The 24,929-nt window shown below is 49.5% G+C and overlaps 2 protein-coding genes across 4 annotated transcripts in view; one reads left to right on the plus strand and one right to left on the minus strand.

Annotated features, from left to right (window-relative positions):
- Nucleotides 1-7,145, plus strand: part of pdzd7a (PDZ domain containing 7a) — a gene marked incomplete at both ends in the record, with an annotated part of 13,864 nt that extends 6,719 nt beyond the window's left edge. Inside the window, 9 exons of the mRNA XM_084470177.1 lie at nucleotides 1-28; nucleotides 555-730; nucleotides 1,656-1,747; nucleotides 1,833-1,924; nucleotides 2,250-2,318; nucleotides 2,806-3,240; nucleotides 3,331-3,483; nucleotides 3,988-4,088; nucleotides 6,966-7,145. The exon at nucleotides 1-28 is cut by the window's left edge and continues 128 nt beyond it. Coding sequence (XP_084326303.1) covers nucleotides 1-28; nucleotides 555-730; nucleotides 1,656-1,747; nucleotides 1,833-1,924; nucleotides 2,250-2,318; nucleotides 2,806-3,240; nucleotides 3,331-3,483; nucleotides 3,988-4,088; nucleotides 6,966-7,145 — 1,326 coding nt within the window. The remainder of the gene's footprint in view (nucleotides 29-554; nucleotides 731-1,655; nucleotides 1,748-1,832; nucleotides 1,925-2,249; nucleotides 2,319-2,805; nucleotides 3,241-3,330; nucleotides 3,484-3,987; nucleotides 4,089-6,965) is intronic.
- A 1,268-nt stretch (nucleotides 7,146-8,413) lies between these two features.
- The window catches only part of lzts2a (leucine zipper, putative tumor suppressor 2a), a 60,611-nt gene continuing 44,095 nt past the window's right edge, over nucleotides 8,414-24,929 (minus strand). For all 3 annotated transcript variants that reach the window (XM_084470378.1, XM_084470379.1, XM_084470380.1), the window contains 6 exons: nucleotides 16,931-17,698; nucleotides 14,330-15,082; nucleotides 13,989-14,111; nucleotides 13,273-13,419; nucleotides 12,333-12,854; nucleotides 8,414-11,875 (listed from right to left, as the gene is read on the minus strand). In XM_084470378.1, coding sequence (XP_084326504.1) covers nucleotides 11,588-11,875; nucleotides 12,333-12,854; nucleotides 13,273-13,419; nucleotides 13,989-14,111; nucleotides 14,330-15,082; nucleotides 16,931-17,662 — 2,565 coding nt within the window. In that variant the 5' untranslated portion in view covers nucleotides 17,663-17,698 and the 3' untranslated portion in view covers nucleotides 8,414-11,587. The remainder of the gene's footprint in view (nucleotides 11,876-12,332; nucleotides 12,855-13,272; nucleotides 13,420-13,988; nucleotides 14,112-14,329; nucleotides 15,083-16,930; nucleotides 17,699-24,929) is intronic.

The raw sequence follows: 24,929 nt of genomic DNA on the forward strand, positions 1-24,929 counted from the left end.
AAGTCGCCCCCGCGCCACAGCGACCGAGGTGAGGGCCCCCGGCGCTCAGAACAGTCAACAACACCCCGAGGGCAGACATTCTGAGCATGGGTGTTCCCAGTGGGGAATCAAACCCCTCACCCCAGCAGGGTTGACGCAGGGGTAGGGAATTTGGAGAATCCACCTAGAGTAAACTAGAATCTGAAAGTATCCAACCAGTATCTTAACAAAGATGACAAAAAGTGCTTCTGGGAAAAAAAAAAAAAAGCCTACCCTAGCACTATTAACTGAGCTTTGCAAAAACCACACAATTTAGTGATGTTATGAAACCAACACTGCAGTTAAACTCCTAACCTATGCTCTACCAGATGAACTAAAGTGAATAAACTAAAGTGTATTATGTGTGGTATTCAGAATGGCACCCAAAGAAAACCAAACTTTGAGTTTTAACTCTAAACTGTTTAGAGTAAGGCTAGGGGCAGCCCCGTTGGGAATGGAACCCCTAACCCTGCAACCCACTCGCGTCAATAGCGTGTGGCACTCAAATACTTACACAACACTTCTTGATTCTACAGAGAAAAGCCGTGGCCGGCCCTTCCAGCTGCTGAGCTCCCCCAGGGAGAGCCGTGCGGGGGTGAAGGAGGGCAGCAGCCCCCAGGTGCAGGCCGACACCCTGGGCCAGGTGCAGGCCATGGCCCACAGGCTGCTGGCCCCCGACGAGGTCACCGCCGTACTCAGACACTGTCGCAGGGTGAGCACGCACACGCCACCATGCACTGATACACACTAACTCTGCAGACATTCTCCCTGTGTACAAGTGTATACATGTGTTGGTGTGTGTCTGTTTGTGTGTGTGTGTGTGTGTGTGTGTGTGTGTGTGTGTGTGTGTGTGTGTGTGTGTGTGTGTTTGTACACACGTGTGTACATGCATGTGTGCGTTGTGTGTTTGTGTAGCTATCGCGATGTGAGCAGGTTTGCTTGTCTGTTGTGTGTTTTGTGTGTACGTGTGTGTGAGAACTTGTGTGTTTGTGTGTGATATGATTCTTTCATCAAGCGCTCATTCATGTCAACCATCTCACCAGACAGGCCAGCCACACATCAAGGCAACTAAAGGGCAGTAGTGATTTTGTGATTAAGTAGCACGCGTTGAACACACTTATGCAGCTGTCCAAACCCATGCGTGCGTGTGTGTCGGATTACCCCAGAGTCTGGATGGGATCGTATGTAAAGCATTGTTCCTTCGGTGTATCTGTCCAAGTCCCTCCTCGTGATGGACGTGACAGACACCAGCGGTGACAAAGGACAGATTTGCCCTGTCATTGATGATTAGGGTCAAATATCAGCCGTCTCCCTCCGTCTCTTTCTCTCTCTCTCTCCCTGGGACACTCTAAACTGGGTAATCCGCTCTTTGCTCTCACACTGTGAAGGAGTGATCAGGCACCAGGGGCCTCTTAAAGCACAATGAGTCCTCACTGATAATTGGCTGCTTAGACACCCAAGACTAGTGGGTTTAATGACCTACTTCACTGCATGCAGAGGGAACTTGTTAACTACAACAGTTTACCATTTCTTTATATATACTAATGTACATTCATGTTGACATTTTTATGTTCTTTGAGTTGTATTAGAAAAGTATCTCATTTGTGTACCATTGAGTTTCTTCTTTTGTTTCTCAGTTTCTGTCAGACAATGTGATTGAGGAGCTTGTGCGTCCCCTACTGGCCATTCTGGACAGGCCAGAGAAACTGCTGCTGCTCAGAGAGATAAGGTGAAAGAGGGGCCTGTGGCACTGTGTGTGGGCGTGTGCATGTGTCTACATGCAGATCTGATTATTGGATGATATTGACATGCAGGATGCTGATCCCAGCCAATGAGAGAGGCCAGTTCGACAGCATGGTCATGCCCTTTGAGCTGGAGGCTTATGAGATCCTCAAGAGTCGCTCCGGTAAGCAGGACTGTCAATCAACCCTGACATTTAGATCCTTAACCCTGTCACTTCCTCAAGGTCCTCGTTCACTTCAATGGGATCTAACGGTTTGGATCGGTTGACTGGTCAAAGTGGTCACTCTATACCTATACTGTGAAATACTTAGGAAAGGGTCGTAAACATGAAAAAAACAAAAGGCGTAAAAAAAATGCAGCAGCAGCCCATGAATAAAGCGATAAAGCCAGAAATGGTCAAGCTACTGGAGGGGTCCTAATGTACAGCTTACAACGTACGCTGTAGACGCGTCCTCTGACGGCCAACGTGTCTCACTGTTGTCTCTCAGTGCGTGCTCCAGCCCTGCGCTCGCCCCGCGGCGGTACCCCACGACGCCACCTCATCACCCCCGTCCCAGGTAGCCTCTCCAGGGGCTGACCACGCCTCACACCTCGTCCATCACATGATACATTTGGCAAGACAGCCACTCATCACTATATCACTACTATACACACACCCCAACGGGTGTATCTGAGTGTGTATGTGTGTATGTATATGTATGTATGTGTGTGTGTGTGTGTATAAATACAAGTGTGTGTGTTTGCGTGTGTGTGTGTATATAAATATGTGTGTGTGTGTGTGTGTGTGTGTGTGTGTGTGTGTGTGAGTGTGTGTATCTGAGTGTGTATGTTTGTATGTATATGTATGTATGTGTGTGTGTATAAATACATGTGTGTGTGTTTGTGTGTGTGTGTGTGTGTATATATAAATATATATGTGTGTGAGTGTGTGTATCTGAGTGTGTATGTTTGTATGTATATGTATGTGTGTGTGTGTGTGTGTGTGTATAAATACATGTGTGATTGTGTATATAAATATATATGTGTGTGTGTGTGTGTGTCCAGACTACCGAGGGGGCTTCCACCTGCAGCCCGCTCAGGACGGCGAGCGGGATCGCCGGCTCATCGAGGACCTGGAGCGGCTGCGTGAGTCGGGCCTCGGCGCGGGCCTGCCGCCGCCCTCGCGGGCCTTCACCCCGCTGCTCGATGTCCCCCTGGACGGCTACGGCCCCCCCCACGGCGCCCGCTCCCGCACCCCCTCCCCCAACCTCGCGCCGCGGCGCAGCGACCCCCCCGCCGCCACCGCCGCCGCCGCCACGCCGGAGCGGGGCCGGTCGCCCGTGAGGAACGGGGGAGGGGGGCACCGCGGGCGGGACCGCCGGGAGGCCAGCCCCGACAGCCTGGCGGGGGGCAGGCGCGGGAGGTGGGGGCCGGCGGCGCCGGCGGCGGGCGAAGAGGAGGCGGAGGGGGCTTACACGGTCAGCATGAGGGTGCCGGCTGGTGGGCGCGGCGGTGGCGGCGGCGGTGCTGGTGGTGGTGATGGCGGGGGTGGTGGTGGGGGTGGTGGTAGCCCCCCACCTCCCCCCGTAGAGAGAAGAGACCCCTTGGTCGTACTGGAGAACGGACAGCGACGGGTCGTCGCGGAGACGCAGAACGGACACACGGGCAGGAGGAGCCCGAACCGGTTGTCTGAGGAGTACGACGTTACCACGGTGACCATCTCTAAGATCAGACCGTCGTTGGGTGAGAGATCAGCCGGCGTCTGAAGAGTTTTAAACTTACGTTTCTTTCCCTGGTGGATAAATACGTACTCTTCACCACAAAGTGTCTGCGTGCAAAGTGTTATCTATCACAATATGTTCCGGCCTCCCACAGAGATTAGTAATATCATAAGAATAATTTGTGGGTTATTGCATGGAAGCATGGAGGAGTTTTATTTATTTATGTCTGCATGGAAATTACTACCGTTCATCATATGCTCCCACAAAGATCTCTTCTTTGATATCATAAGAGGAATTTTAATGTTGTTTTTCATGTGTTTGCTATCTCACCAATAGAGGTCAGTAAATCATTTAAAAAAAAAGTAAAGTAAAGAAATTCCAGATCATCAAACAACCGTGTATACGTACTAACCAAACAACCGATCTACACACCTGCCTACCTCCCTACATGTCTGTGTGTCTGTCAGTGTGTGTATGCGTCTGACTCCCTAGAGGCTGATCTAATACTGCTCCTCATGTCTTACAGGCATCAGCATCTCTGGAGGCATCGAGTCCAGGGTGCAGCCCATCGTGAAGATTGAGAAGATCTTCCCCGGGGGCGCAGCCTCCACCAGCGAGTTCCTCAAGGTAAGACGCCCACGGAAGGGAAACCTTCGACGAGGGATATCCAGTCCGCCACAGAGACTGTCTTTGGCTGACTGAAGCATTTCCAAGAGTACTCTTTTGTTCGTTCCAATCCTGGACAGAAGAAAAGTGTATTCTTAGAAAGGCTAGACGGCGGGGGAGACGGTACAGCGAGTTAGAGAGAGTGTTTTGACTGCACCGTGTCAGCCCTGTGATAGGCTGCCTGCTTCTAGACGGCGTTGTGTGAGCGGAGAGTGGGAGGGTGGGAGAGGGGTGGGGGGGGAGTTGCAGAAAGAGGGAGAGAGGGCACTCGTGTGTCCAGGGCCTCGTTCATTTTGGATGAGGTACATGGTTTCTGGAGGGCTAATGTATTGGTAATATGTCTCCTTCTGCTGTAATTTGACGTTGTGTCTGGTGATATTGGTTCAGGTTCGCCCATTTGTACTGCTTTAACCGTACTTAGGGGATTAGGTTCAGTTGAGTTCAATTATGTGTGGCTGAGGCTCGTTAGGCTAGGGTTGGGTTAAAATGACTTACGACGAATCACATTATGTTTGATTAAGTAGAGTAGATTAGCATAAAGTATAGTATACTATAGTAAAGCATACTACAGTATACAGCATAGTACTGTTGAGTAGAAAGTATTACAGCAGGAGAGAGTAGAGTAGAGGATGTGTTAAGTCAGGGAAGTGTCGACCAAGGATAGTGTTCAGGAGATGTTCCTTCAGGTGAGATAAGTGTAAGTGAAAGTAAGTGAATAACTCAAAAGCAACAAAGGAAACTACAGCAAAAAAAGCTCCCTCATGGAACAAGGACACAGTGTGTTGGCTGAGCCATGCTAGCTGCCTGGTCCGCCTAGGGCCTCCCGGCCTGGACCAGCGGCCCAGCTGCTGTCTGTGTTCGGCCAGGCTCTGGGCTATCTCCCACACCTTGAGTGCAGGAGGATGTGAGGCCACTAGACCCCCAGTGTTAACATACATCCTGTCACCGCACAGGCATGCAGTAGCAGCAGCAGCATACCATCAGTCAGATACTGGTATGTGTGTGTGTGTGTGTGTGTGTGTGTGTGTGTGTGTGTGTGTGTGTGTGTGTGTGTGTGTGTATGTCATGTACTGGCACTACAACAGTTGAACGTGTTGTGATGGATGTGATACAGTTGCCAAGGTTTCTATTCATCACATTATTTTTGGACGAGGATGTACATTGGCAACAGAGCAGGAAGCGTTATGAATGAAGCACTCTAGGCTGTAAAGAGGATGTGGCAGATTAGGACCTGATTTATTTAATTCACCAAAAATTACTTTTTAAAAACAACTAAAGCCCTGTGTAATCCCCACTTTAGTTAAAAGGATGTAAATCTTTTGATGGCGTTCTCACAAAGGGATGTGGTCGGTTTCTGTCTCCCATGATATTTATTTTCATGCACATTTGAACTTTTAGGTTCAATAAGTTCAAATGTGCATGTTACACATACACATGTATCCTGCTTTAAGCTTGCTTATGAAAATATTACATTATCTAGTGAGGTTGGATAAGGATAAGGTCAGGTTGGGTTAAGTTGTGGGTTGGATCTGTGTTTGAACGAGGACATATGGAGAACGAGAAATACATAAATACACATGGAGAAAGAGGGAGTTAACATCAACAGAAATAGAAAGGGAGAGGTATGGATTCAAAGAAGTGTGTATAACAATGGCCAGCGGCTGTGTTGTGTGTGTGTTGCTAACCTTCACTGAGGGTGGAACCCTGAGGCAGGTGCATCCTCTCCCTGCACCGATGACATCACAGGAAGTTTCTCTCCTCAGCGTTCCAATCACGCCCATTACGCTGTCCTCATCTTGGAGGACAATGGATGTGTGTGTGTTCTGTGTGTGTGTGTTCTGTGTGTCTGTGTGTCTGTGTGTGTGTGTGTGTGTGTGTCTGTGTGTCTGTGTGTATAAGTTTTAGGCCCTGACAAAACGACAGGTTGCACCTGGTCTGTCCCCCTGAGGATACTAACCCCCTAGCACGCCCGACTCTTCCTGGGCACGCCTTGGGTCACATACGTACCGAACAACAAGCTTAGGAACCTCCCAGGCCGGGTTCACGTGAAGATGGGTTCAGACCCAGTATCTGTATGTTAAGTCGTTTTGAGAGTCCCACGGGGACCGCCAGCTCGGCCACTCTCATCAACTTTTGGGGAGATCGAGAGTCCCTTCGTCGACGTGGGTTATTATGACTGGCTTTCTAAAAGTTTCCCTCACCATCCCGTATCCAATAGTCGCAGCAAAGAGCCAAAGGCTTAGAGCATAAGAGCCTAAGAACAGAGCTAAGCAAAAGACCCCTTCTGCCTCTTTATCCAGGGTTATTATTCTGTCCAACATGCAAAAATTAGGAAGCAGTCAAAGAACAACGTTTGCCTGAATGCACGAGTGCGCATGTGTGTCAGAGCATGCGGGTATTTTCTTCCATCCACCTTGTTCTGAAGGGGGAGTGTTATACAGAGCTTTAGTGATGGCCTTCGGTGGAGATATATTCATGGGATCAGAGAGGCCCAAGTCTCCCAAGCGTACGTCTGATTCCTGCTGGGGTGCAGTCCCTACAGGCCTGATTCTGGAGGCATTCTGGAAAGAGGGACGCATGGATTGAATAATGACCGACACAGGGGCAAGAAGCAGGATGGCATAGTGCAATAGGCTTACAACTACATAGTCCATATTTAGATGAATCTATTACTTTTATTACTTTATTTTATTTTTACTATCTCTATTTGTGTGTGTGTCTGTGTGTGTATGTGTCTCCCTCTACGAGTGTGTCTCTGTGCATGTGTGTGTGTGTGTGTGTGTGTGTCTCTCTATACTGTGTGTGTGTGTGTGTGTGTGTGTGTCTCTCTACCTGAAGGCTGGGTATGAACTGGTGTCAGTAGACGGCGAGTCGCTGCAGCACGTCACTCACCAGCACGCCGTGGACGCCATCCGCCGCGCCTTCGGCCACCACGGCAGGAACGCCATGGTGTTTGTCGTCAAGGTCCCCAGGAACAAGAGCCTGCACGGCGGGGGGGCCCGGGGCCCTGCAGACTGACCCCTTCCCGGGGAAGAGGGCCGGCCCTGCCAGCCTCACAGCAGAACTACAGGTCGGGTGTGAAGGACAGCCCGGTGTTTCACACCTGAAGCAGAACGATGATCTCATACTTTAAATACCCTGCTACCCTCGGGACGGACCCGTCTGATCTCCCTCCGGTCGAGAGGTGTTGGCGGGAGAGGAGAGCCAATCATAGCGGAGGAGACCGGAACGGTCGCCATGGACGATGATGCGTGTCTCTGTAAGGGCGTGGACCTGTAAGACAGCGAGGAGCAGAAGATGAAACATGTGACCCCTCAGATCATATCTGGTATGAAACAATATCATTATATACACATATGTTGTTGTGGTATACAAATTGTATGTATTTCACTTTTATAAGATTTGTTTATTTTGTACCCAGTATAAAAAATTACAAAGAAAAATTATAAAGAGAATCTTCTTTTGACAAAATGAAGGAAATGCCTTTTTTTATATAGAATTTCTTCAAAAGCAAAAAATCATACAGTAAAACAAAAACCATGAGTCACTGCATTCTTACCTCTGCTTTTCCCAGGGTTTTTAAGGTGATTGCTGGTTTAATTCAGGACACCAGCGCAGTGTGCATGTCTCAGCATGGCTATCAGATTCAGTCTGACACAGATTAGCCCTACACCCCCCCCCCCCCCCCCACCGCTTCCTGACTGCTTTATGAGATTTATAGATTCATATATATAGATTAATATATATATTTATAGATGAACCCCTCCCGAGTGATGTCAAAATGCCTTGGCGAGAGAATTATGAGGTATAACAAACTGCTAGAGTGCTGGTCTGTATTTATTTTTTTCTGGTTTTTGCGGGAGCGCTTGGGTTCTGCAGCTGTCCTCCTCTGTAGAGGAGTGGTGACAGCCTCCTGGTGACTGATCTTGTGTTGACAACACAGGGCTGGGAAACTGAACAAGAAGACTAAATCTTGGCAGAGTTAGGCACATCGTGAGGACATGACATTAGTACATTAGATATTATTATAATTCCCGGTGCCTTACATTCACCATAGGATACAGTGCTTTATTTTGGTGAAGTGATAGACTGCAGTTAAAGCCGAAATTGTGTTTTCGGTGTTATGATTCATGTTATAGAACAGTATATTTATGGATGACAGGGATGACATCAGCAGTCACTTTAAGGTGATACAATTTGTTCTTTTAATTAAAAACACAGTCATTTGTACAATAAATTTACACATAAAAATATACACAGGCGACTACACACTCTATGGATTAATGACGACATGACGGACCCAAACACAAAAAAAAGACACAAACAATAAGAAACAAACAACAACACAAGTAAAAAATAGTGTTAAACTTGCTTTGGTCTAGTCACAGTGGCTAAATAAGCAATAGATACTTTGTCTTAAGAGAAGACAATGTCACTCTGTTATACGGTTTAGTGCCTCGTATATTTACACCAAGAAAAACGGTAATGTGATTATGAGTAGAGAAAGATATGAGAGTGATGCACACAGCGGTGATGGTTCATCTGATGTTGTTGAATCTGTGCTTGTTGACAATCTGCCTTTTGTGGCATATCTCGGTTTGTTTGTTTGTACGCAGCAGAATACCGTAGCCAAAAATGTAACCTGTTCCAGCCAAAAGGGTGATGTCCCATGAAATGTCAGTTCTGACAAACCCAGTGGGCCACAGTGAATAATACACCAATGACAAGCTAATGCTAGTATGATGACATTTTTAGGATATGACATTCCATAACCCATTATGGTTATGATTGTGGAGGAGGGTTGTTATGAATGAACTTGAAAATTGCACTCAGTTTATGAAAAATGTTGATACAATTTGGCCAAATTTTTTGGACCGATTTCCAAAATAGATTGGAGCGATTCTGGTTACTTCAGCAGGAAACCCTTTTGAAACCCCCCATTGCGATGCATTGCTAAGATAACGAATATCGACAATAACCAGGGATGAGGTGGAGATTGAGTGATGTGTGAAAATCACGTAGACTGGTCGAAATGGAGGGAAGACAGTTTACTGATCAATCATAGGGTCAAGATCAAGGTTATGATCACCAAAAAAGTCTTTCCTGATTGGACGAGACTTGGTGGAATCGTGTCCCTCTATGTATAATGTAAACATTCTGCTAAGATGTCCTCTTCCATTTCACCCTGATCCATTGATAAATCAGATCATGTGATATCGATATAGAAGTCTTTATATTCTGCATATTAAACCCACTGACAAAATATCTTTAGGTGCTTATTATAAGAAAATATATACATCATTATCTTTATTATATAGATTTTATATTTCTCTATTATTTTGTTGATATAGACTCTGCATTTGTAAAATAAAAGATAACAGTTGTGTTTTATATATATATATATATATATCAATATATAGCAATATTTTTCTTTTATATCAATACGTGCCGTTCTCAGTGTTGGACAGAGCCCTGCATATGCTCTCCTTCTCCCAAGTCTACAGATTGTAACCGGTAACGTGTTTCCCATTGGTTAAGCTGTCGCCCCGATGAAACCTTGTCCAATAGTTGATAACAAGAGTAGCAATCATCACAGCGACTCTATAAGCCAAGTCCTAGCGTGTCATTTCAAGAGAGACCAAACTCAAACAGCTTTCTCCTAGTTGTGGAAAGAAACGCACAAAGAGCATGCAGTCATGCCGCTGTTGCTACCTCTGTACATCAGTCAACGCTACGGTCATAGTTATGGTCGAGGTCTGAGGAGAGCGCTATTTGGTGTTTGTCCCTAACAAGTGCAAAATAAACAGCACTGAGAAGGATGGAAGGGGGGGTCACAAGCATGCCCATGATGTCATGTGACCAATGTTTACATCCTGTTTTTTCTTTCTCTGCTGCAAAAAGGAAGGTTTGAGTTGCACTGAACTTCAAGATGGAACTAAACTCCTGTGAAATGACCTCCAGAGTGAGTGTTTAGTAGGGAGGAGAGAGAGGAGAGATAAGCAGACCGGAAGAGAGGAGAATGTGGGAACAAGAGGGGGGGAGAGTTAGACAGAGAGGATGATGGAGAGTTAAAAAGAGAGAGAGAGGTAGGGAGAGACAGAGGGAGTTCTAGTTGAACTGGGTTAATACCAACCATGCTTCCCCCCAGTCCCCCCCACACACATATTTGAAAAATGTAAATGTTTATACAAAAAAAGCGACCACTTTGCAGTATGAGTTTTTGACATGCGGGCCGAGTGCGATAGTGGTTAACTGTTGGTGGTCAGGATCTGGTCGGACGTAGTGTGAACATTTGGTTTCTGTCTTCACGGCGGTTCAACAAATGACAGAACAGAAGGTCTGAGTGTAAGCAAAACCCAGAGCCAAAGTCAAATGTGGTCACGGCAGGCTTCTAGACGTCTCTTTCAGCCGTAAAAAAAAAAGGAAGGAAGTCGCATAAGTAACCAGAAAAAAGAGCCAGGACATTTGTGCAAAACAAAAGCAAGTTAATCCTCGGTGAACTGATTTTTGTTTTTTCTGTTGCCGCGGGTGACCACTTGTTTAACTGCATTTCTCTGGAGTGACAGAAGTCCCAAATACATTCCATTGGAAACACTCACTGCAGCGACAAGACTTCCTCAAGAAGTAGAAGTCCTAGAAGTCTTTTGAACTGTTTCCTTGATTTATATTTAAAGGTTTCCACTTGGCCTTGAGGCTTGACACAAACAGATGAACTGAAAATAGTATGAATATATAACAAGATATTGCATATTTGGTGTTGGTTTTCCCTTTTATAAGTCTAGTGGTGTAGCCTACAGCCATCTTGCAGACAAATCACGACAGGGACAACAATGCTAATGTCGACCACATGGTCATGGCTGTCCGTGTGATGCAACCAGCTAGCTAAGCGTGTGCTAGAGGCTAACTGTTTGTTAGCCTTGTGTGCTACCTCGAGAAGTCCTGATCGTTGTGTGCAAGTCTATGGTCACCTTCTTTTTAGTTTTTTTGCTACTGCTGTTTTAAATACCCTGATTTGTATTATGTTCCAAAAACAACAAAAATATCATGCTATTCTCTTGGGTTGATGAAGAGATCCTGTGCTGCTGGTATCGGGTTAAAAGACCCAGGACCTATAACGTGAGCTCCGGAGGGGATAGAAACGTGTTCAGCATAGTATCTGGTAATCCAAAGGTATAGGAGGTCGACCTCTCTGAGTCTCCATCAGATGCTGCCTCCAGCCAGTGAGTTCTGTTTCCAGGGGGTGGAGAGGGACCAAAGACCCAGCCTGAACGGTTGCCCCAAGGAAGTGACACCCGTTCAGCCTGTAGGGGGTGGGGGGGCGGCGGGGGGGGTTCGGTGGTGGGGGAAACATCTGTGATTGGGTCATATCCTTGGTTCGCAATGGAGGTCCTTGATTATAGGAGTGCTGGTGCTATGGACTGCGTGGCATCCCGTGTAGGAGAGTCTTACAGGGGGATGGGTTATATCTCAGTGGCGGTGATCTCCTCGAAGTGGATGTCGCTGCTGCCGTTGTGGTGCTCGTAGTGGCCCCCGTCACGGCTCTCCAGCTCCAGGCTGAGCTCCCTCATGGCCCGCTCCAGGTCCCGGTTCCTCCGGTACATCTGGATGTAGTTCTGCTGCAGCTGCTTCTGGTAGCGGATCACCTTCTCCTTCTCCTCCTGCCACACCCTCCTCTCATCCTCAAACCCGGACAGCTGCTCCTCCCCGGTCCTCCTCTCATACAGCAGCTCCCCCTTCAGCCTCTCCACCTGGACAAGAGAGAGATCACTTTAGACACCCTGCCTCGTACCAGTTAACACACACACACACACACTCACACACACACACACACACGCAAACACTTTTTCCCCTGAAATGGAGAAGCAGGAACAGACCGTTAACTTGATTTGAATGAAGATCTGCTAAATGTCTCACTGTAAGTGTAATATAGTCTCACTGTAAGTGTATATATTTCAATACAGAGCAGGCACTCAAGGGCACATCTGCTTAGTCAGGCAAGTAGGGATAATCATTCTGTCACTTTCATCCATAGCGACTTCATATACATTGTCGGGTTCATATACAGAGTTGGGCTGGGGGACAATGGCAATCAAACCCACAACCTTTCAGCTAGGGAGTCGAACCCCCTCAGCCAGCTAGAGCACCATAAACAGAACCATAACTACGACACATAGACGCACAGAAAACAGATCCTCAGTCGTGTACCTGCTGCCGCAGCCCGAGCACCGCCTCGGCGTTCTGCCTCTGAGCCTTGGACTCGTCGCTCTCCCCGCCCCATGCCAGGCGGCTGTCGTCCACCTCGCGGTACATCGAGGGACTGGGGCCCCCCCGCCCCGGCCCGCCCCTGCTGCTGCCGCCGCCGCCGTACTGCAGGGGCGCGCTCCCGCCCGATTGGCCCTTCATGCCCGGAGGTCCGCTGCTGTGACTGGTCAGGGCGTCGCAGAGGCGGGCCATCTCGTCCTCCAGGCGGCCCATCTTCTCGCGGAGCAGCTCGGCCTCGCTCTTGCGCCGCTGCAGCTCGTTCTCGCACACCTCCAGCTCCAGGTTGCGCGTGCGCACGGCGGCCTGGGCCTCCTGCGAGCGCATCTGGCTGGCCTGCAGCTCGGAGCGGGCCTCCCGGAGCTGGGCCTTCAGCACCACGATGTCCCCGGCCTTCTGGCTCAGCTCCGACTGGAGCTCCTTCAGCTGCTGCTTGAGCAGGCTGATCTCCCCCGACTTCTGACACACCTAAGGGGGAGAGGGGGGGCCGGCGGCAGAGGGGTGAGATTCACAGACTGGACCACACCTAGAGTTGCGTTCACTGTGGTTCTTTGGATTAGGTTCGGCTCAGATCGGTTTAGACCTATGGTGTTGAGGATAGAGATACTGATACCATACTGAAAGTTTAAATCAAAGTCTCTTCATTTAAAATCATCGCTCACATCGTGTTTTAAATGCCAAGCCATGTATTATTGATGGATACACATCGGTATCAAGCATACCTAAAAAGGAATTACCCTATTCTTTGAGCACTACTAAATTTACAAACAACACATAAAGTGTTACTCAAGCCTTACATTTAATTCCTCACACCTGCACATCATTAAAACACCCTAAGAGAACAGGGGTTGTGATGTACAGTGTCTAAACCGTGCCCACCACCCACCTCCCACTTGGTCTCCTCGAGGCGCGGGCCCAGCTGGGTCTGCTCCCTCTGGATGCTGGCACACCTCCTCTCCAGGCTCTCTCTGTCCTGCAGGAGAGCCGAGAAGTCCTCCTGCAGCTTCTTCTTCTCCTGCTGCAGCTGGAACACCTGAGACCACACAGTAATAACCATCAGGGTGAGAAACAGCCTTTTACTGTCAAGGTAGATTTCACGATTTCAGTGTTTAGCTGTGGTGTATCGATGTGGAAAATACATTTACAATTTTTTAAATAAAAAATATATAAATAATATATAGTAGAAAGTACAACAGCATTGTAAAACAGCAGGTGAGTCATTAACTGAACCACCTTAACTCTATCATCTAGCAAATGTCCACTTAATAACTTAACCTCAATATAAGGAAAATGTATATTTGAACTGTGCGCTTTATAGACCATACACACCATAGTAACCTCTGTGTGTCCCAACGCAACACAGGTCATTATTTGAATGGGCTTTAAATGCCTTCATGGACAGAGGAGTCAGCCGGGAAGGTGGGTTGCACGAGAGAAGCTAGGGCAAGTTGCATGAGATCCTGGGTGTTGATCGGACCCGGGCGCTACCAGGTGTATGGCCTGAGCGGTGAGCGTACTAGTGCGTTTGGCAGCCCTACAATACACTGTAAACCGTTTCACCCGTTTTGTCCTGGCACGACTCTGTAGTGACGTGGGACTCACCTGCAGCTGCAGCACCTGCTGGGCTCTCTGGGCCTTCTGGGAGGCCTGCTTCATCTTGGCCGAGCAGCTCAGCCTCAGCTCCTCCATGTCCCGCTCGCACCGCCGCTGCTTCTCCTCGTACACCTGCCATGGGGGGAGGGGTCCAGAGGTCAGGGGTCATGGACTTCATAGCAAATAATGTCAATCCCACGAGTCTAAATGAATGAACACTTAATAACAAATGAAACGCTCCAAGTCTTCAAGGCAGGTGACTTAAACATGACTACTCATTTTGGTGTAAGTCCCCACGTAGGGCGACTTGAGGACCGCTGATCCCATCGCCGACAGCAGTTGCTCCTTACCTGGCATATGGCCGCCTCGTTCTCGTCCAGGTTCTCGCGGAGCTGCAGCAGCTCCAGGTCCCTCTCCCTCAGCTTGTCCTCCAGCTCCCGCACCACGCCCTCGTAGCCCTCCACGGCGGGCGGCGAGTGGCTGCACGACCCGCTGTCCGACAGGGGCTGGCCGCGCCCGCTCAGCGACCCCGACCCCGAGCTCTTGCCGGACGAGGACCGCCCGCTGTCCGAGTTGCTGTGGCCGTGGCTGTTCCCGCTCCCCATGGTGCTCACGGCCGCGCCCGTACTGCCGGCTCCGGCGCCGGCGCTGCCGGCGGCGGTCCGGCCCAGGCTGGGCACCGCCTCCAGCTGACCGCCCCCCAGCCCCCCAGAGGCCGAGCCGCTGCTGGAGCCCTCGCTGGGGGCCAGGCTGCAGCCCGTGCTGCTGTGGGTGGGCAGGCTGGACAGGGAGTTGCGGCCCGAGTCGGACATGGAGCAGGATTGGCTGCTGCGTGCGTTGCGCCCTCCCCCGCCGCCGCCGCCGCCGCCGCCGTACGAGTTGCGCTTCTCCTCCGAGCTCATGGACGCAGCGCTGCCGCCGCTGGCGTTGGCGTTGGCGTTGCTGACGTTGGATCCGCCGAGAGGCAGCAGGAGGTTGAGGCTCCCCTGGCTCTCAGACAGGCTGGTGCCCCCTGGCCGCGGGGAGAGGTACTGCACCGAGTGGCGGTTCTTGGGAATAACAGGTTTGAACGCTGTCGGGCGGATAAGCACCTTCTCCATGTTCTGCCAGAATCAGTGACGGGGAAAGAAAGACGAAGAGCAAACGTCAACAGCGTCTCGCCAAGCAGTGCTAATTAACAACGATGATGTGATGTGTGAAAGTAATTAGCAGAGGATCAGCGATAACACGGCAGGTCAACCCGCCGGCGAGGATATTTAAATGAGGTTTAATTGATATTCATGACTTTCATTGAGCTGTTTTCTTAATGATTTTACTCCCACCTCACGCAGAATTGGGGAGATAAGGGCGGTCGAGGAAGAGACAGAGGGTCTGTGTGTGTGTGTGAGAATGTGTGCAACAGAGAGAGAATGAGAGAGAGAGAGAGAGACAGAGAGAGAGAGACAAGTCAGGGAGAGATGGAGAAGTGAAAGTTGGAAAAAAGTATGATGTGAAAGATAACAAATGCGGAGAATGAAGAGGTACAAACAATGATGGGGGTAGTAAAGAAAGACAATGGAGTGAGAGAGAGATGGAGAGAGAAGGCCAGAGCAAGGGGAGAAGATAACGAATGAAAGACAGACTGCGAGAAAGACAACCAGATACGCATACAAAGAAGTGTACTATAGAGAAACAGAGAGACAGAAGGGGAGAGACAGAGAGAGAGGGACGATGAAAGAGAGCAAGAGAGAACAAGAACACTGAGCGATAAAGAGAGGGAGAAGGAGAAAGCCAGAGAAGTAAAGAAAGAAAGAAAGAAAGAGAGAGACAGATAGACACACAAAGACAGACGAATAGGCTTTTTCTTAATGACTTTCCCCATGGCTCATTGGACTTGTCACCAGACGCAAGTGAGCTCTGACATTGATGATGAGGAGCGGGCGAGGTGAGCTATGGCTAAATGATCTCTCTCCCTTAGCTGCGTAAGGCCAGGTGATTTAGCTTCCCGTCGTAGATCGATGGGAATAAATAGCCAATTAGACAGCTGACTCAATCTTGGGTAAAACACGTCGACAGAAACGCTGTAGAAACGCACACACACGGGAGCACACACGCACTCACGCACACACAAGCACGCCGTAGCAGAGCTTATTTCCGGATACATCTAAGGGTTAAGCAGTAGATGAAGTGAAGAATCATGGTACGGCATCAATCATTACCATTCAATGAGGTACATGACCTTGAGCTGTAATAACCAAAGTGGACCTTTCTGTAGCGTTCACATTTAGATGGTAATGTGATAATAAAAAAGCCTGATTGATTCACAGGGACAAAAGTTCTCCCGCCCCCCGCCACCGGGAGGTCAGAGTTCACGGTCGGTTATAGAGCGGCGCCTCTTTTAGCTAGAGAGTGTGGAGCTCACACCGCTGTGTGTAGAAGACCTCATCTCTTCTCATCTCATCACATCGGCAACTCGGGCTGGGCCCCACTGTAAACATTCAATTTAAAAAGCATGTGGGGTTGATGAGGATCATTTCGTCCATTCCCTTCACGAGAAAACATTGAGAAACATTCATTGGTAATGTGGACGTGATTACCCCAGCAGGCTGACATGGCATTCATTCAGCCAAATGCATCTACTTCAAACAATTGCCTTGTTTTTGCTTCTTGCGCTTTTCATGTCATTTCTGAAGCCAAGGCAAAGGCACTGTTGATACTTCACAACAGAACCACAAGGACGGGCAGGTGCTCTGTCGTGATCCCGGTGGGGGAACCAACAAAGTGTGCTGAGTGAGATCAAGGTTAACTACAGCACAGGGACTACAAGCAGCGCAGCGAAAGTAAACAGCCGGGTCTCTATGCGTTCCAGTCTGAAGTGAAGGTTTTTGTGTGTTGTATTGTCCCTTCATGTTGTGAAATGTGCTCGACACACTGCTGCAGATATAAAAAAGTGTCAACAATCTCTGACTCACCTTCTCCAGCTGCCCCGACACTGGGATGAGCTTGGGCGGAGGCCCCCCTATGTTTCCATTCAGGGCCCTGTTGTCCCTCGTCTCCTCAGAGTCACTGCAGGGGCTCACCGGGGCCAGCACCAGGTTGTGGTTCCAGTCCCCCACCACCACCTCCTCTAAACCGTGTTTATAGTTCCCGTTAGCGCCGCCACCAGCACCGCAACCACCGCTACTGCTGCTGTTAGCCGCCACCACACCCACCGCCGCCCCGCCCCCGGCGTTACCCAGCCGCGGGTGCTTCTTGGTGGGCAGCGGCGGGGGCAGCACGGGGGCCTTGAGCTGGGGTTGCAGCTGGGGCTGATGGTGGTTCTGGTTCTGGTTCTGGTACTGGTTGTGGTTCTGCTTGTTGCTGATGACCAGCAGCTGCTCCAGGGAGCTGCCGCTGCGCAGGGTGCCGCTGTCCTGCACCCGGAAGCAGCTGGTGGCCGGGGCGGAGCGCCGGGTCTTGGCGGCGTACTCGCTGGCCGCCCGGCAGTGTCTCTCCTGGTAGGAGCGGCCCGAGATCAGGCTGCTGACGGAGCCCATGGCGCCCACGACGGAGGAGGGGTCCCCGCAGGGCAGGGGGGGCGCGGAGCAGGGGCCGGTGGAGGGGTGTGACGGCAGGGGCCGGCACAGCTGCTGGAGGCTGCTGTCGAGACCGCTGGACGCGGGGTGGTCACTCACGGACACGGGCCGGGCCTGGACCAGAGCCATGGTGGCGGCTCGATGGCGTCACACAACCCAGAAACTCTGAGGGAGAGAGAGAGAGGGGCAGAGAGAGAGAGAGAGAGAGAGGGAGAGAGAGAAACATATTAATTATGTTATTCAAATGGCTTACAAAATGTTTGAGCATGTGAGTCGGATAATTACAAGAATGCATATTCGCTTGTTTCAAAATCATTTGATCAAGGGTGGTCATTATCCAAGCAGACAGGAGTAATGGATAGAGGAAAGAGAGAGAAAAGACAGAGATAATGGATGGAGGAAACACTGAGAAGAGACAGGGAAAAAGGGTGAGTCATGATCATCCATGATGTGCAGCTGCTCAGCAATTAAGCTCAGTGACCCCTTCCCTGAGAGCGCTCACATGTGCGTCGGTTCTCAGGAAGTTGAGTCTCATTTCTTTTTCCTCCATTCCTCGATAATCACGCTGTTCCAACTGTCAGTAAACGAGAGTTAGTAACTCCCTGGTTCACCTCTGAAAAGAACGCTTTCAAAGACACAGTTATGTGGCAAATAGTGTTCCCCTCGAAAAATATTCTTTGTTTCTTTTTGGTGTGTTTCTTTAAAGAATCGCACACAGCGATACTGTTTAAAGTGACTGTTTTGAAAAAAAGTGCCCGAACTGAGTTCGCATGACTGATTAAAAGACACTAAGTAGTGGTGGGATGAAGTCCACCATTTCTAGATAGTATTATCAGTGTGATGGAGAGGCCACAGAGACGCCGAGGGGACCCATAGCCAGCCTGTCGTGCCAAGCTGCAGTCCGTCTGGCCAACAGGAATAATCCCAGCCAGCTATTACTGAATGATGCAGTCTGGCACGGCATACACACAGACACACAGACACACAGACACACAGACACACACACACACACACACACACACACACACACATTAAAGATCCCATGTTTAATCAATGCCAGCTGAAATAAGTGTAGTGATGAGTGTGGAAATGAATGTCAAGAAGAAGGTCGTGCAAGAGAGAGGGATAGAGAGCCACAGAGAAACAGCAGGAGGGAGAGAGAGAGAGAGAGAGAGAGAGAGAGAGAGAGAGCGCACAATACATTACTCCTCTGAACACCACTCATTGAGGTGAATGCCGTCTTGAATATACAACAGTGTGGCAATAAGGGGTAGCAGAGAATCAAGGCTGTGTGTGTCTGTTTATATACTGTGTGTGAGTGAGGGTGTTTATGTGGTGGAATGCGAGGGAGTTAGTGAATGAGACATGGATAGGGAGCTAAACGGAGGAGGAGGAGATGGAGATATGTGTGGTATGTACTCATAAGCTCTGACCACCTCCTTCCACCTCACATCCTCCTAGAGCCCCCCCAGCAAAACGCAGGGAAGGGGCCCCCTTCTCAGCCAGGCATAATAGAATTAAGGACCCTTGGAGACCGCCACCCGAGACCGCCATGCAAGCACCCTCACCCTGTGACCCGTCGTAAAACACACACACACACACACACACACATCGACACACACACACACACGCACACACACCACCCTTGACCTCCCATGCGTTCGTTCTGTCCCGGCTACTCAAGCAACAGATCCCCACAGCTCATTTAGTGCCGGTGTTGTCCACCAGGTTTTATTCTCCTTTAAAAAACGAAAAAAGTGTTTGAGGATTGCCTCCCGTCTCCCACCCCCCTCCCTCCCCCGCATCAGATGCCCACCTCCCCCCCCCCCCCCCCTCCAAATCCCCTCTCCCACATTCCTTTGATAGGATGAGAGCACTTCTAGCTCACCCCTCACCCTCCCCTCACCCCCCCCTCCCCTCGCACAGTGCAGGCAGAGGAGAACCAGTCATGGTGTCTATAAATAGAGGAGGTCTCGCGGGCCTGAATTCCCCTGGCGAGGTGTTTCATTTTCTCTCTGGAAGCCGCGCGCGTCCCCTCTGATGCACCACAACACGCTCCTCCCGTGTGGCGTTTGTTTTGCTAGCACTAAGGGGTTAGCGTTGTTAGCGTCAAACGCTAGGGGTTCCTCCGCGGTGCGCTGCGACATACGGAGCACGTCGTCGGTTCTGACTCGGTTTGAGTTCCTCGAACGTTGAACCAGGTCGGTGGGTAGGTGGTTCACACCCAGCGATTGCACTTCCACTTTTTAACTTCCAACAGCAGATTTTTAATGAGGCCTCCTTATCTGACTATCTGTGTGAACATCTGACTCGACTCTGCGGGGAAAGGATACAGAACAGCTTTAATAGTTTCCTCCCTGGTAAGCTCTTATTATTCCAGAGAAATATGAAGTTTGCAGGGGTAGGGTGTAGAAGAAGCCTACATATGGAGCTCACTGGCCCGCGAAGAGGAAGAGGAGGAGGAGGAGGAGGAGGTGGAGGAGAATGAGGAGGAGGAGGAGGAGGCCAGCCAGGCTGGCAGGATTAAGGCGAGAGAGTTCAGGTAGCTCAGTGCTCAGTTGAAAAAGCCTCCAGAAACGTATTGTGTGACTGAAGAATAATCCTGTTATAGATGGCTAAATCGCACCAGGGGTTACCAGGGAGAGGAAGCATGTTATTCCACTGAACTGGACCACCACTTCCCCCCCCCCCCCCCCCCACACACACACACCCACACACACACACACACACACACACACACAGAAACATGGTGTCACACACACACACACACACACACACACACACAAACTGAAATATGTGTTGCACATACACACACACACACACACCCTAACACAAATACAGTGTCACAGACACACACACAATGCACACGCACACACACACAAACACACACACATAAACACGTTTTCACACACACACACACACACACACACACACACACACACACACACACACACACACACACACACACACACACACACACACCCTAACACAAATACACAGTGTCACAGACACACACGCGATGCACACGCACACACACACACACACACAAACACACACACATAAACACGGTTTCACACACATACACACACACACACACACACACACACACACACACACACACACCCTAACACAAACACAAAGTGTCACAGACACACACACACACCAAATCAAACACGATCCACAAAGAACCTTCCGGAGGCTGACTGTGACTCATAGGGAGGGAGGTAGAGCAGAAAGACGGAGAGACGATGTCGCTTGGGGTCTTTGTGGAGACAAAAGGTGGGACCACGGGGGCGGATACAGAGACCAAGCTTTTCAATTATAGACTCAGTGGATTCCTTCGGCCCCTCAAGAAAACCCAAGCACCTAATCCCCTTGGATGGGAATTTGGTGAACATACACACAGCAGTCCCTAAGGTTGTCATTAGGTTACGGTTGTATTCCTGTGGGTGTCAAGGGAGTTTGCTTTGAGGAGCCCTCTTGAGTTCTGCTCAACGTTTAACAGTAAGCATACTTCTTTTTTAGTACTTCTATTTTTTTGCCCACCAAGCTAAGGGCAGCCTTCTTACTTCAAACTTTGAAAGTTCCTCACAATCGCACAATAGAGGCCTGTCAAGGAACGTAAAAAACTAAACGTTTTTTCCACATTCACGCCTCCCAGTGAAGGTTGGACAGGTGTGAGCAGCTGTGAAAACAAACCACAGGACTGAGAGTGGAAGGGGAAAGGTACACCTCCTGGAGAGGCTGTCCCCCCCTGCATCTTTCCTGTTTATCTTAAGCTCTGTGCAGTGACCTTACTGCGGGTTTGTGTCTAAACGCTACAGTGACCTACAACACCTCCTCCTCTTCCTCCATGCTTCCCTCCCATCCTTCTTTCCTGCCTTGGCGCATTTACACCTAGTTCCTCTGGCATCCTTCCTCTCAGTTCATCCTTTCTTTCCTGTGCTGAATTATCCCTCCCCCGCTGCAACTTTCTACAGCGTCCTATAAACACACAGCACTAACCTTCACCGCGCCACGTCATTCATCCACGGTTTCTGTACACGGGGGACACGGCATGGTATCAACAGAATATGGCAGAGCCAATGGGAAGCGAGGGGAAACAGGTGTGTGTGGACGTGTAAATCTGTCCGATCGCAGCGGGGCCTATAAAGGCAGACGGAGCGACCAAATCCTTTTAGGAGCGATGCTATACAAACTGCCATTTTAGGAAATAACTTTTGAAAACCCCCCACGGCGTGTGGCTTTCCAAGCACTTCTCAGGATGTGACCTCAGCAGCGTGCGTAACCGTCGCGTGCGTAACCGTCGCGTGCGACGCGGCCGGGACGATGACAGAGGTGTACGGCGAGAAAGTGTGAAGGAGGGGCAATGAAACTGATTTAGAGTCGACTCACGTAGCCGACAAGCGCTCTCCCCTGGGTGGGCCCATTCACCACGGATGGGGAACTTCAAACGGGGCCCGTAGGAGGCTAAACAACCTTCCGTGTGATGTGTTCAAATAATGCAAATGTGCGACAAGCAGGGACACGGTCAGCGGCAACCGACTCATACATAACAAGACTCGTGCATAACACTGAAACTCCCCCCGTGATCAAAACAATGCCTAATTTGGTGCTTTTATGCCGTTTATTCCCCTTACATATCTATTCACTGAGGTAGCACAATAAAAACCTCAGACAGGTAAGAGAGAGTGGCAGAGTGTAGCTAACTCGACCCGCTCCATTGTAAAATATGAGAGCTCCTTTAATGTGTTGCCAAAACGCCTCAAGGTTTCTCCGCTCCTCCATTCCAACACAATGACAGTCTGTCTGCCTCCTTCCCCGCTGTCACTAAGCCTGACCGAGCTCGGATTTAAGATCTGTCACTAAACAGTCTGAGGGTGTGCGTGTGTGTGTGTGTGTGTGTGTGTGTGTGTGTGTGTGTGTGTGTGTGTGTGTGTGTGTGTGTGTGTGTGTGTGTGAACGATCAATGGCTTAGTAGAATTCAATGGGTGGCTGCTCAGCAACAGTTATGTTTTGATATACAGCTGGAGAGTACAGTTTGTGATGCCAAGCTTCAGGACACTTTGACTAGAGAGAGGTGAGGTTTTTATAGGAAAACAAACATGATAATTATCAAGATCATGAAGTGATGTGGGATAATACTTTGGTTTCATATTGCGACGTACACTCATGCATACATAATCACCCTGAACCCTAATAATCTGACTCTATGACTGACATTCTGACGACAGAGACAGAGAAACAAACTTCAGTGCCCTGGGTATTTTCTTAATGCCGCCACAGTTTTTGCAGGGAGTTCTTCTACAGAGTTCTTGTCTTGCTTGTAGTACAATAGTAATTGGACCCCCTGCCTCCCTCCTTCCCTCCTCTCCTCTCTATTCTTTTACAACCAAGTTGTGGCTGTTAGTATCAGACTAGCTTTTCTCTGTTTGTTGCCGTTTCCATGGCAGCGGAGGCCCACAGTTTTCATGCCTTAACTTGAAACAAGATAGAGAGAGAGAGAGAGAGAGAGAGGGGAAGGGTGGGAAATGACTGAATGGGCTGGATGAAAGAAAGGAAAAGAGAAAGAGAGAGCGAAAGAGTGAACGTACGAATGAAAGATGGAGAAAGAAGAAGAAAGTACAACAGAAGAAAAGAAGGCAAGTAAAAAGGAGAAACAACGATTCTAAAAGAAAAATAAATGAATACAAAAAAGGAATGAAACGTGTGAGAAATGTGTGAGAAGCACATTTCTCTTGCACGCATGCAAGTCGTGTGTGTTGTGTGCTTGTGTGTGTGTGCGTGCGTGCGTGTGTGTGTGTGTGTGTGTGTGTGTGTGTGTGTGTGTGTATGTGTGTGTGTGTGTGTGTGCGTGCGTGCGTGCGTGTGTGTGTGTGTGTGTGTGTGCTTGCGTGCCTGACAAGCATGACAGGGTGCAGGTTGGCGTTTTAGCATTTCAAAGCATCTGGCCTCTATTATGACAGGAGAGAGCTGTTTAGTGAGGGGGCAAACCCCTCCCCCTCTCGCTCCCTCTCTCTCCCCTCGCTAATACACTTTAATACAAACACACACACACACAGTCCGAGTGGGGGATGAGGCAAAGGAGAGAGCCGTAATCTAACTAAAGAGAGACCCCGCAGCAGACGTCAATAACAGCCGAATAGGAACTCAAAATGAGCCTTCGGAAAACAAAATGGTCACCTGGGGACGCAAGCTGTCAATCAACTCGATTAGCTGTGGCTTAGGCGGGCACTATCGATTACATCACCGACAGCTGGCCCAACAACTGCGTATTGAGTGAATTTGAAGGTGTGTGTGTGTGTGTGTGTGTGTGTGTGTGTGTGTTTGAGCGTTTCTCAGTAAACGTATGGTTTTTGGTAACTAGCGAGCTTAATTCAAAACAGTCAGAAGTTTCAGAGTTTCCGATGAGTTTTTCGACAAGACTGAAGTATATGCCCCTGTTAAACTGTAATACATATTGAAGATCAAGTCATGTCAACCCCCCCCCCCCCCCCCCCCCCCCCCCCCAGTCCAGAAAACACGGGAAAGGCCGTCAGAGGTATTTCAAATCAAGCAAAGATGTCTGCCGTTTCCAAGCTTGAGTTTTCCAGAAGGACTTCCAACCACTAATAGTTATCCAGTGCTGGTCAGTGGTCAGACAGGCAGACACAGAGAATACCGTGAATACCGGCGGTGGAGACACTTGGATTATACTGGCCCGATTGACTACCGTTTGTCAGCATCAATGACGCTGGCCCCGTGGACGGACAGCCACTCCGACCCCTTCGTGAACACAACTCCATCGCTCGCTGGTGGAGCGCCGGTTGCCGAGAGTTACAGGAGAGGGGATGGCGTGGCAGAAAGCCCTCCTGCTTTTACCACTGTTTTACAGCACTCATTGTGACCACCGTATTAGCATTGCTACAGTGCTTCACGGCTTCACAGCTTCCCGGGGGCTCTGAAGTTATCTTTAGCAGGCTATTTAGGATCAGGGTTGGGGGTGGGGGTGGAGGTGGCGGGGGCGGGGGGGGGGGGAGCCAGTTGTCCACAACACTCTTGGCTTCCTATTGTTTAGGAAGGCATTGTCTTGGAAGAAGAAGCCCAGAGGGTTAAAAGAAGAGGGTGGAACTTTCCCTCCAAAAAGTTCCTTTGCTCATTCCCCAGAATGCATGGAGGCGGCTGCCTTGCTTGTATTAGTGGTAAAGTGGCATTGTTCCAGTTGAACAGGGCGTTATCTCCATCTGAGGGCAGCCACACATAGAGAAGAAAGAACGCAAACCCACAGAGAGGGCCCGAGTCATGCACATCCTCCTGTCTACGGAGAGGGATAACTGCAGCCACCCAGGGACCAACATGTTGTTTACCTCAACTTTGGTATTTTATTTGAGTATTTCTGCATTTTTAGCGATTGTGG

Source organism: Micromesistius poutassou (assembly GCF_964030765.1).
Source record: "Micromesistius poutassou genome assembly, chromosome: 7".
Lineage (NCBI taxonomy): Eukaryota > Metazoa > Chordata > Actinopteri > Gadiformes > Gadidae > Micromesistius > Micromesistius poutassou.